This window comes from Euleptes europaea, chromosome 21, assembly GCF_029931775.1.
Source record: "Euleptes europaea isolate rEulEur1 chromosome 21, rEulEur1.hap1, whole genome shotgun sequence".
NCBI lineage: Eukaryota > Metazoa > Chordata > Lepidosauria > Squamata > Sphaerodactylidae > Euleptes > Euleptes europaea.
Window position 1 is genome coordinate 10,990,049 of NC_079332.1, and position 12,397 is coordinate 11,002,445.

The 12,397-nt window shown below is 46.4% G+C and overlaps 1 protein-coding gene across 1 annotated transcript in view; it reads left to right on the forward strand.

The window, feature by feature from the left end:
• Positions 1 to 3,752, forward strand: part of CYTH3 (cytohesin 3) — a 52,903-nt gene extending 49,151 nt beyond the window's left edge. The window contains exons 10-13 of the mRNA XM_056866614.1: positions 1,037 to 1,113; positions 1,222 to 1,293; positions 2,760 to 2,914; positions 3,680 to 3,752. Of these exons, the coding sequence (XP_056722592.1) occupies positions 1,037 to 1,113; positions 1,222 to 1,293; positions 2,760 to 2,914; positions 3,680 to 3,752 (377 nt within the window). The remainder of the gene's footprint in view (positions 1 to 1,036; positions 1,114 to 1,221; positions 1,294 to 2,759; positions 2,915 to 3,679) is intronic.
• The last annotated feature ends 8,645 nt before the right edge of the window (positions 3,753 to 12,397 follow it).

Here is a 12,397-nt window from a genome sequence, read left to right on the forward strand (position 1 = left end):
ATCTTAGCGCCTTGCTGACGACTGATACTATAAGGTTGCAGATGAAAGCTCAGTGAAGCCTGACGTGGGTGGGGAAGGGAAGTTGGGGTCAGTGGTTTACCACATCAAGTCTCAGCCTGAGAACTTTCTCGCATTTGTTTTTCTCTCAAGACGCCTGGGAGGTGCTGGGGAATAGAGCGCTGATCTTTGATGTCAAGCACATTCACTTTGGCTTCCACAAATTAGGCAGAGATGAACCGTTCTTGCCGGTTCAGTTTGTTTCATCCTGTAATGTTAAGGTTTAATAACGTGTGTTGCCCGTTGCTGTACCTTTTGGAAACAAATAATATCTTCCGGGCAGCTCCGAGGGGTCGTACTGTGACTCATCTTGTGCAGAAAGGGGAGTTTCTCCAAATACGCATCTGTCTGTCTTCAGAAGCTGGCCTGACCGGGAGCCGCTCTCTGGATTCTCTTTAAGAAGGAATGCGAAAAGCCACCCCCAGTTTCTCAGCTGGAGAGATCTACTCGGTGAATAGGTCTAATGCGAGGGAGAATTCAGACTGGCACCGTCCTTCAGAGCAGCATTCTGTGGGCCCATGTTTCGGGACAAATACATGCCTAGCACTACACCAATGAGATATTGATGACCTTTCCCAGTCTTCAAAGACCTGGGTCATTTATGCATGGGTACTGTCACTAACGTTCGCCCCCGGTCTGAATCGGTTGTTCCTTGGAGTTATGCATGAGTTTCTGGCATGGTAGTGTAGGAGAGGGACAGAAAATTCCCATTTCAGATACAGTTGGTGGTGAATGGTACATTGGCAGCTTTGCCTTGTGACATAGACTGAAGGTCAGGAACGGTTTCCCGGTAACCCTCCAATTCATTCATGCTTGGCTCACCTGTCCATTTCCATCCGAGCTCTTAAGCAATCTTCCGGTGAGCCTAACCACTTAACGTAGTAACAAGGTAACCGAACTACCATCTCTTTCGTTGGCCTGGAGCACAGAACTCGGGTGGCAAAGCTGGCATAACTCAGGGCTGGCTTATGTCTTTCAGGAGGAAGAGTAAAAACGTGGAAAAGGAGATGGTTTATCCTGACAGATAACTGCCTGTATTACTTTGAATACACAACAGTGAGTCTTTTTTTCCCTTTTTTTTTTAAAGTGCAAATCACAATATAACTTCCAAGTTAATATAACTCAAGGCTGTTTACTCAACAATGTCTTTCCTTGACTCTTTAGGACAAAGAACCCCGAGGAATTATCCCTTTGGAAAACCTCAGCATAAGAGAAGTTGAGGATCCACGAAAACCAGTAAGACATCCTGTCTTGACTCCTCTGTCCATGTATTATTCTCCCAGGAACCTCTACTTTTGGATGCTCAGTTGAAATAATCCGGATTTGTTTATTTATTTTCAAATTTATAACCCCCCCTCATCACCCAGCGAGCCAGGCTCAGGGCGGATTTGCATAAGAACATACCCTTGCTTGCCCTGACCTGGATAGCTCAGGCTAGCCAGCTCTCAGAAGCTAGACAAGGCCAGCCCTGGATAGTACTTGGATGGGAGACCACCAAGGAAGTCCAGGGTTGCTGTGCAGCGGCAGGCAAGGGCAAATCATCTCTCTCTTGCCTTGAAAACCCATGATGCATCACCATAAGTCAGTTGCAACTTGACGGCGCTTTGTGTCACCACCATGCCCTTGCTTAAGAAAATCATATTTTTCAAAGATTTTGAAACTTTGAATTTAATGAATATCTAATGATCATGAATATCATTTGAGAGAACTTAGATATTAGGGGCCCTGACCTGGATGGCCCAGGCTAGCCTGATCTCGTCAGATCTCAGAAGCTAAGCAAGGTCAGCCCTGGTTAGTATTTGGATGGGAGACCACCAAGGAATACCAGGGTTGCTGTGCAGAGGAAGGCACTGGTAAACCACCTCTGTTAGTCTCTTGCCATGAAAACCCCAAAATGGGTTGCCATAAGTCGGCTGCGACTTGACTGTACTTTACACACAGATATTAGGGACATATTCCACTAAGAAAGCAAGTGTCGCTTAAGTGCTTTCCTGTGTCTCTCGTCCCTAATATGTTCTCTGCAACAAAACACATGGTTTTGTATCTTAACCCATTTAAAAAACAACAACGAAAAACTTCTGTTCATTTTTAACAGAGAAGGAAAATCATAGTAAAGAGTTCCCAGCCATCAAATATTCCCCAACAGGAGAAGTAAAAAAGAACCCTGAAGATCAATTCATACAAGATATAATGTTCAGCCTGACTTGGATGGCCCGGGTTAGCCTGATCTTGTCAGATCTCAGAAGCTAAGCAGGGTCGGCATTGGTTGGTACTTGGATGGGAGACCACCAAGGAAGTCCAGGGTCACGACGCAGAGGCAGGCACTGGCAAACCACCTGTGTTTGTCTCCGGCCTTGAAAACCCTATGGGATCGCCATAAGTCGGCTGTGACTTGACAGCACTTTACACACACATATAGTATGAGCTCATGAGCATAATGTACTTCATTCGGCAGCATGGGGAAGTGAAGGAGAAATATCCAGCCAGGCAAAAGTCATCTGGCCTAGCCTTATTCCTGGCTGATCGTTAGCTGGTAGATTATGAGGGGGTGGGGGTGATTAGGTTACGTCAAGCTGTATCCAGGCAGTCTGGCTTGGGTATAGGATGGGTGGGCTTGTGAAGCACTGGGTGGGTTTCCCTCATACGTGGTTTCGGCAGGGCTGATGCGTTGCTGCCTCCGTCTCGGCTTGTTTGCCCCCCAGAACTGTTTTGAGCTCTACAACCCCAGCCACAAGGGCCAAGTCATTAAAGCCTGCAAGACGGAAGCGGACGGCCGGGTGGTCGAAGGCAACCATGTGGTTTACAGGATCTCTGCCCCCACCCCCGAGGAGAAAGAGGAGTGGATCAAGTCCATCAAGTGAGTAGAAATGCAGCTTCGTGCAAGGAAAGGGAGCGGCGCGTGCGTAAAATTGTCAGAGCTGACCCAAAAGGTTCTCCGCAATTTAGGGAGAACTCTGCCGGTCCCTGCTATGTTGTGTCTCTTGTCTTTTGCCATGAAGTTGGCCCCGGTAGCCTGTGTGTGGGACTGTCAGTTTTGAATTATTTTTTAATGCAGGAAGTCCTTTCCCTAGATTTAACATCCCTCTGGTTATCCATCAACCACTTCACACTTTAAAAAGGGGAGATGAAATTTAATTTTTCCCTGGCACTATAAAGAGAAAAATTGCCACGATTCTCACACAATTGACCGATCTTTTTGACAGCAGATAACACAGTATCCACTTCTCAGAACGCGTCTTTTGCCTGTTTTATCCAGGGTGTGGGATATTTATTTAATGTAGGAAGTCTATGGGCAGTAAATTAGAGGCTGGGGAACCGGCATCTTTCCCTTCAGAAGCAAAGAGAAAGGACAGCCAAATTTTAAACTTAGTTCGAAACAAATATGAAAGAATGCTTGCAGTTTCCTTCCCCTCCTCTCCAAGCATGCGCAAGAAACGCTTGCAAAAAGCAACTCTTCAACTGGGGCAAAACAAACAAACAAAAAAGAGCTCTCCCAGTGCTAGTTTAGAACCCAAACTGTGGTTAGCACCAGCGGTGGTTTGTCATGACATTCCTAAATGGACTCTCAGTGCAGCAGTGTGTGTCTGGCCAGCCTGCTAACGGATCTCTTCTCTTCTGCCAGAGCAAGCATCAGCAAGGACCCATTCTATGACATGCTGGCAACCCGGAAGAGGAGAATTGCCAACAAAAAATAGCACCGCTGGGGTGGGGGGACTCCCTGAGGACCTGCCGCAGCCCAAATTGCAAATGCGTCAACAAAACCAATACCTGTATCGGGGAACAGAGTCACGGCCTCGCTGCATCTTCCCCTTTCCATGGCCGTTTGTTATATTCCACAGGATGCTGGAGGATGCTTTCAGTTTTTTTCGTCATGAACCAGAGACGAAACCAACCCCCCCAGGAAGCCTTATATGCAGTTTTGTGTGTCGTGATGTTTTTACTGAATCAGGAGATGCGGGGAGATGGGCGGCATGTGTGCCGTGCCTCTTCCGGGGCCTTTGCAGGGGATGGGGAACGTGTTGCTGAATGAGAACGTTCGCGGTACGCGGATTTCCCCGGCGGGCCCTTCCCTGTATGCAAAAACATTTTTACTCTCAGCCTTCGCAATGCAGAGGAGTTTGAACCTTGGTTGTTTTGTACCCAGCCATTACCCGGTCTCTCACGCTGCCGCTGAAGCCCCACGTCCCGCCACGGATGCACAGAAGGATGACGCTTGTTTTCTTCGGGTCTGGCAGCTGTCTAGCTGAGGTGACCTCTTCTTTGTAAAGCCGGGATATGCACTGAAAGTACGGAGCTCTGTACGACTTAAAACAGGGACAAGCAGGGCCTCCGGTAGTATCAATGTTGCTTACCTTTGTTTTTAGATACTGTGGCAATGTGCTGTTTTCCTTCTCCGCAGGCTAGAGGCCTAGTCTTTCCCAGTTTGATCCAATCTTGTTTTTACAGAAATGTACCTTGCAGTCCCATAATGACTGTCAAGACCGTTATGCAAATCTGCTTTCTAGAATCTCCCAGGAAGACTGGTGTACGAAGCCCCAAACGTTCTTCAGAATGCTCAGCTTAAACTGTCCTTATTTATTGCTGTGCGAAGAAGAAATAAGCAAGATTTTGGTTGTTTGGTTCTTGTAGGTTATCCGGGCTGTGTGACCGTGGTCTTGGTCACACAGCCCAGATAACCTACAAGAACCAATGAACTCTGACCGTGAAAGCCTTCGACAATATTTTGGTTGTTGTTTTTCTGGGAATAAGCCAAAAAATATATATGCCTGTCTGTGTAAGATTATCATTTTGTTGAGAGAGACAGAAGAGAGTGGCTGAGATCAGAAATCCAAGTTTTCTTTGATGCCATTTTGCAAAAAAAAAAAACACAAAAAAACCCACCCTCGAATCTGTGCTAATCATTAAGTCTGGATTAATGAAAAGGTGGGCAAATTGCTGGTTAGGGCAGTTAGAAACAGAGGGCTTACTTTCCCCTCTATTGAAATGCAAGCTACAGCCTCCAGAGCTGTGCCATCGTGATTCACATGTGGCCTTTTCAGTAGAAGTTTTGTGTGTGTGTGTGCTCTTGCCTAGAAACTAGGGTATATAACAGCAAACACGACGGGCACAAAATAAGGAACGATTAAGTAAAGCAGAATTCCAGAAAACTCAACTGCACTGCTAGGGGAAGGTCCAGCTCAAAAGATGATTTTGTCTCTGCTCTGGATACCTGCGGATTTCCTGGCATTTTCCATGCCCGATTCTCAGGACTGGGAAAAGTTCTCTACTGGAGACCTCCATGAGTTAGACTGGAACCGACTGCCAGTTGTAAACGATCAACCTGAAGGGGGACTGATGGTCTAACTCCACATAAAGCAGAGCCTTACATCTCTTCTCGTGGTTTCTACGTCCCCTTAAAACAAAATAATCAGTTCCATTTTTGGGTGCGTCTGTAAGAATGAAGGAAAAAGCCTTAAAAAAAAGAAAGACTTTGTGTTGTATTTCCCTACAAAACTTCACATATTCTTGTAGTGTTTATATGTGCAACGGAGTCGCTGTATGTTTTAGCTCATAACCAACTGTTGATGTTATTGGCTCGTTCAGAGGCAGCAGTTGTTGCGGGGCTGCCAACAGGTGTGTGTGAGTGTGGGGGGGTAGTTTGCGCATGAACTGATGTGGGGATTGCCAGTGTTCTGAGTGGGGTGGTGGGGGGAGGTGTCGATGGATTCAGGGATCATGTGCACATCCTAGAACGCAAATAGTACAGTGGTTGTTATGGCCGCCCTTCTTAAGAGGGGTGAATGCTTTTGTTTTAGAAGCATCAGAATGCTTTCAAATTCCTGAAACGCCGACAGTAAATGTGAGGTTCTGCTGTGTGTAATTCAGGGAGACTCGCCTGCCTATGCAGTACGATTTCGCGTCCAATCCTCATTGGGCTTCTAGGGCCAGAAGCGTGCTGATGTATTCCTTAGGCGTGGGGCAGGGACTGGAGGTTTTTACGCAGGGACAAACTGACGTGAATCAAGAGGAGAGAGGGCTGCATTCTTGGTGTGCGGGTCTCTGACGTTCTGGATCTGCCAGCACTTGGGCAGTGCCCCCAGAGGGTCGTGGCCTGATGCAGGCTCCGGTTCCCAGGAGCAACGCTTTGCCAAGCACAGAGACCGTTCCTGCCATCTTGCCATGCTGAAGCTGTGCGTACCGTGGGCAGCAGTGTACTGAGTTGTGGTTTGGTACCCTTGTATGACTGTGGGAGGGGGGGTGTTCATCCATTCCCTTCTCAAAGAAGGTGGATAGATGCCCCTCAATAGGCTTCCTGCCAAAGTGGAGAATTACAGATTTGCAGTTGCCGCTGTTCATATGTATCATTAGCAGGGATGTCAGCCTGCTAATGTGACAGGGTTTCCCCCCCTCCCTTCCAAAAGCAGAACTAGATAATTTGTGGGAACATTATGGCTTGTGAAAGCTGTGGCTATCCATGGTGCTGTTTCTTTTCTTGGGAAGATGTAAGAGCCCCTCCCCCCCCTTCAGCATCGCTTTTTTGCTCTTAAGGAGCAGCGCTTTTCCTATTCTCCCTCGCAAAGGCAGGCAGTGAGGAGGATTAGCTTTTGGGGAGGGGGCTGCGTTCAGACCAAGGCAAGTGGTGTCGGGGGCAGGTCCTCCCGTACCATTCCTTCCTTTTGACAGTGGATGTTGTGCCTGCTCCCCATAAAGAGGATCTTCGGTGAAGTGAAAGGTGGTCGTCCCACTACTCTGCTCTGACAAGAGGCATCCCAGGAGTACCCTCTTGGCATACAGTCCTTTCGAACAGTACATAAGCGGATACTTCTCCGTTTCCTATTTTCTTTTCTACCTTGGTTGCCTTTTGCCCCATGCTCGAGGAACTCCGGCTCGAGCGGGAAAGAGAAACAATGGCACTTTAAGCTCAGCCGGCCTGACGGGTGCTGAGCCGAAGAGAACTCGAGAGAGAGACTTTTGTTGCTTTGACATGGGTGGTACAGAATCAGATCTCTACAAATTGAGCAGCATTGCCAGTGCTTCGCGTTAAAAAAAAGTATGTTTTAGTACATGTCTTGGTCAATTTGTTTGGCTGGACGGTAAGTAAGTTGCTTAGATCTTGGGGCAGGCTTACCAATGGCTCCCTAATAGAGCCAGCCTCAGAAATACATGCGCCTTTCCCTTGGCAGTTGTACCCATCTCACAGGCTGAACTGCTCACTGATATGAACTGTGGTTAGGGCCAGGGAGGGTGAGTGTGTGTATCCCGCCCATAGCTGGTTCCCGCATTGCAGGGAGCTCTTGTGTCTTCTCCACACTATCCAGGCCGGCTGCCGCAAGCTAGCTCGTAGCTTACGGTTTTTCTTTTTCTATGTGTTTTCTCAGAGAATGTTTCTATTTGACAGTTAAACTTAAGGTAAAAAATGTGCATACTGTACAGCTATGTGCTGATGTTTGGTTTGTGACCTCTTGTATGCCAGTGGATTGCATGAAAAAAAAATCCTGTATTATTCATCCATGTTATACAAAATATGTGAAATGGCTGTTAAAATCCAGTGGAAGTATTAGTTATCAAGATAACACTGCTTGAGGTCATATCCTCAAAAAAATAAAAATAAGAGTTGTACATACAACTGTTGCTCTTTTTAAAACAAACAAGAAAGCGTAAAGATGCCTCAGATGCTTTTCTCCAGAATCGCAGAGGCCCAGGAGAATTTGCTCAGTGAACATGGAATCTGCCCCATACGTGTATTCGGAACAGAAGCACCGCTTGGAGAATGGGTATGTCTTACTCTCTCTTGCTGAAGTTAAGCACGTTGTAATAATGACATTACCTCCAGAGAAGGCTGCCTTTGTGTGTAAACTGGATTTGAAAGTGGGTAGAAAACCTAGGTTGCAGGATGGGGGCAATTTATCTATTACCACTGTCAAAATGCAGGTTGCCAATGCAACAATACTTAGTGGGGGGGCGAGCAGAAGGCAGTTCTTGTTTCCACAGCCCCCATCCAATCCTTCTTGTAATTAAGATTTCACCCTTCTCTTTGCAATGGTCTTGACCCTGGTAGGCAAAACCACGTTCTTCATGGGTATCTAACTTCACAAGCTTGCAGTCTAGACGGAAAGCCATAGCTTTGCTGTGTACCCGAACAATGATTTCATGCACCTTGGGTCTAGCCTTCAGCAATCCTCGGACCTGTTAACCAGCCAGGTATTGGCTGTTTGTTCCCTGAGCCAGCCAAGGCGATAGCGCTTGTGAAATTTCACAAGCTACCGTGTCACATGCTAGCCAGCGCTTCCGTGCTGTGAACCCAAGTCACACCTTGCTGAGCTGTGAAATACCCTGAGATCATCGGCGCGGAAAACCTGTCACACAATTTTCAAGGCGCTTCCACAGAGCTGTTTCTGTATGCTCCTACAAGACCATCTTATGCCGCCTAGACATTAAAAACTGAGGATACACTGAGCAAAGGTTGGCAGGGTTTTTTTTGACTTGCTGTATTTATATACTATATAAATTTTACATGCCATGTATTTACATGTGGGGCAAGTGCTTTTTTAATCTTTAAAAAAAAAACAGGTCAAACTTTAGACACTTCTGAACAACACAGTTTGTATATAAACCAGACAGATTATTCAGATGAACTGTATTTAATACAGTTTCCCCACTCTGTCTCCTGATGCAGGGACCAGTGAATTAAGTATATCACAGTTTGATAGCATTTCATAATAAAAAAACAAACAAAATTAAATCACAGTATGAACGTGTCTGTAACTAGAAACTTAAAAAGGGAGAAGAACCAGACAACTGAGACCCATTGGAAGATGCAACACTATTAAAAAATGCAATAAAAACAAGTGGAAGGTATACACAGATGATGGGCATGTCGAGGGAAGAGATACATTCCAAAACTGGTAAGAGTTTGAACGGCACACGTCAGTATCCAAGACCAGAATATCTGCTTCAAATCTCAGATCCAGGAGGAAAGAACAAAACAGTGGAGTTTCTAGTACCAGACATCACAGGAAACAGATGAAAGAGCTCTTGCAAAAAATCCTAATTGTTAGCGAAATTGTTCCGTTTTTTCTTTTTTAAATAAGTCTTTAAATTAAATAGACTATATCGGTTTGCAGCTTGATAAGTCCGTGGTTTCCTCGCCTCCTGCTCCAGATATGCACACTTGGAGTAACGTCACGTGAACAACGCAATCGACCTGAGTCGGTAAATAAGCAGCATTTGAGATGTTCTATTCCAGGGCATTAAATTTTCACTTGTGATATTTACAAGGTAATTTGTTTGTTAGTTTTTTTTTGTTTTTTTTTACAACGTCCAGCAGTTGTAGAAAGTTTCTATTTTTTGGATTGCAGGAAATCGTTGTTTTTTTTAAAAAAAAGTCTCAAGGTAAAAACTAAAAAAAAAAAGTTCTTCGACGATAAATCCTGTACAGTATTTCTTTGAAGCACCAATTATGAATGGGAAAGAGTTTATATTTTTTTCCCTTCCGGTTTATAAATATACTGCAAGCAGTGGTGAGACGGGGTTCCGGCAGGCAATCTGAAAGGCAAGGAAAAGGGTGACCCATTATTCCTTGGGGAAACCAACATGCTTGATAAAGGTACTTATTTGTCTCAAAGCGTGAGGCGGTTCCGTGTCAGCGTGGCCCAGTGGTTAGAGCGTTGGACGGGAACCAGGGAGATGAGACCCAGGTTCAAACTCCCATTTGCCATGAAACTCACTAGATGGCCCTGGCCTACCTCAAAGGGCTGTGGTAATCAAATGGAAGAGATTGGGGGAACCACGCATGCTGCCTTGGAGAGGGGCGAAAGGGTGCTGAGTAAATCACCCATGGAAACCAAGGCTGCCGGTTCTACACACATCCTAGTTGGATTATGGTCGCTATCTGAGTCAGGAAGGGGACGGTATGCATTTGCCTTGCAAACGCGCTGGTTCAGATGCACGACTAGCACCCAAACTGAACAAAGGTGGAACTTTCAATGCGAGAAGGCGATTGGGCACGCAAATGTACAAAGCTCTCTCGCTCAAGGCTGACTTGCGTTCCACGGGCATCAGGCCACAGGAGTGCTTTAGGAATATTGTGAGACCTGCTACTATATGAGCAGAAGCCTTCCGCAAACCAGCTTGAGTAACTCTGCCATCACGGGAAGATTTATCAGTCTAACAGGCATCCAGTTAACCACTGAGAGGCTGGCAGGGAGGGTGGGGGAAGCATCTCCAGTTTAAAAAACAAACCAAAAAACCACACACGCCACCTTGGAGAAGGGCAAAAGGGTGCTGGGTAAATCAGGATGCCACCCAGTGGCAAGTTGTAGCGATTGCCACTCTGGGCACTGACCCTCGCCAGTCACAACAAACTGCCTAGCGCTGGTGGTCTGGACCCCTTCTGTGCATGAGCGCCATGAGCATAGATGTGGCAGGATTTATTTGAGGCATTTATTAGCTGTTTCTCAAAAGAAAAAGTTATTACAAAACAGTGACAAGACCACATAAAAAATTTTTTTTGGTGCGCAGTACAGTCAAGAACAGTTAACTCAGCGACCCAGTTGCTTGTTAAACACAATTTTAAAAAATGTCGAGGACGGGACATTTCTCCGGGGCCAAGAAAAGCTTCCACCTGGTGCCTGAAACTTGAAAGGCAGGGCCTTCCATAACCGGCTGTCGGAGAAAGCCCGCTTTGTGACGGACACCTGCCTTGCTTCAGAAAGGGGGGCGGGGAGAAAGGGGCAGAGCGGGCCCCGAGAGGACTCTCTAAATTTGTTCATACATGAACACATGAAGCTGCCTTCTACTGAATCAGACCCTTGGTCCATCAAAGTCAGTATTGTCTACTCAGACCGGAAGTGGCTCTCAGGCAGAAGCCTTTCACATCACCTACTTGCCTGGTCGCTTTTACTGGAGATGCCGGGACTGAACCTGGACCTTCTGCATGCCAAGCAGATACTCTACCACTGAGCCACAGCACGTCCCCTAAGAGAGGGCTAACCCTTCAAGTACCCTGCTCTCCATCCCAGTTAGGAACTGTTAAGATCCTGAAAACAAGTTACCTGTAACTAGCGAGAATTTCCTGGAAGGATCTCTCTTTGCTCACCTAGAAAAGAAACAGTTTTGTTTTTAATTGAGAGATGGCACATGCTGAGCTTCAGATTACATCCGTGGACACCAGCCATGAGAGGGAAATGTATCTATCTTGACTAGGAAGATTATTCTTTTCTATTCACTAGCCAAATCTGCATCCCTGGCACCCGTGCAGCATGTAAAGCTATCACGAAATGCCGTTGTCTGGTTAATGGCACTCTGCAATGGAGGGATTTCTTCTCAAAAGAGAAAACTCCCTGCCAAGTGTGAATCCAGTTTGCACATAATGCGTGGGGCCTCTTCGAACTCTCCTTCCCTGGAGGTTTTTAAGCAGAGGCTAAATGGCCATCTGTCAGCAATGCTGATTCTATGACCTTAAGCAGATGATGAGAGGGAGGGCACCTTGGCCATCTTCTGGGCATGGAGTAGGGGTCACTGGGGGTGTGGGGGGCAGGTAGTTTTGAATTTCCTGCATTGTGCAGGGGATTGGACTAGATGACCCTGGTGGTCCCTTCCAACTCTGATTCTATAAATCTTACAAGGCGCTTCACGAACATAAGAAAGGCCCAGCTGGATCAGACCAAAGTCCAGTAGTCTGTTCACACAGTGGCCAACCAGGTGCCTCTAGGAAGCCCACAAACAAGACGACTGAAGCCACATTCTCCTGCCTGTGTTCCACAACACCTAATATAATGGGCATGCTCCTCTGATCCTGGAGATAATAGGTATGCATCATGACCTAGTATCCATTTTGAACAGTAGCCATGAATACCCCTCTCCTCCATGAACATGTCCACTCCCCTCTTAAAGCCTTCCAAGTTGGCAGTTATCACTACATCCTGGGGCAGGGAGTTCCACAATTTAACTATGCGTTGTGTGAAGAAATACTTCCTTTTATGTTTTGAATCTCCCACCCTCCAACTTCAGCAGATGATCCCACATTCTAGTATTATGAGAGAGAGAAAAGCTTCTCCCTGTCCACTCACTCCATACCATGCATAGTTTTATAGACCTCTATCATGTCTCCCCTTGACTGCCTTCTTTCCAAGCTCAACAGCCGTAAGCATTTTAACCACCACTCCTAGGGCAGTTGGAGGTAGGTGTGAAATTCCTGCATTGTACAGGGGGTTGGACTAGATGACCCTGGTGGTCCCTTCCAACTCCATGATTCTATGAGAAAGAGACTGGGCATACAAGCTTACAAAGAGCGCTCTTGCTCAAGGCCGACTACGTTCCACGGGCATCAGGCCACCGAAGTGCTTTATGAATATTGCTA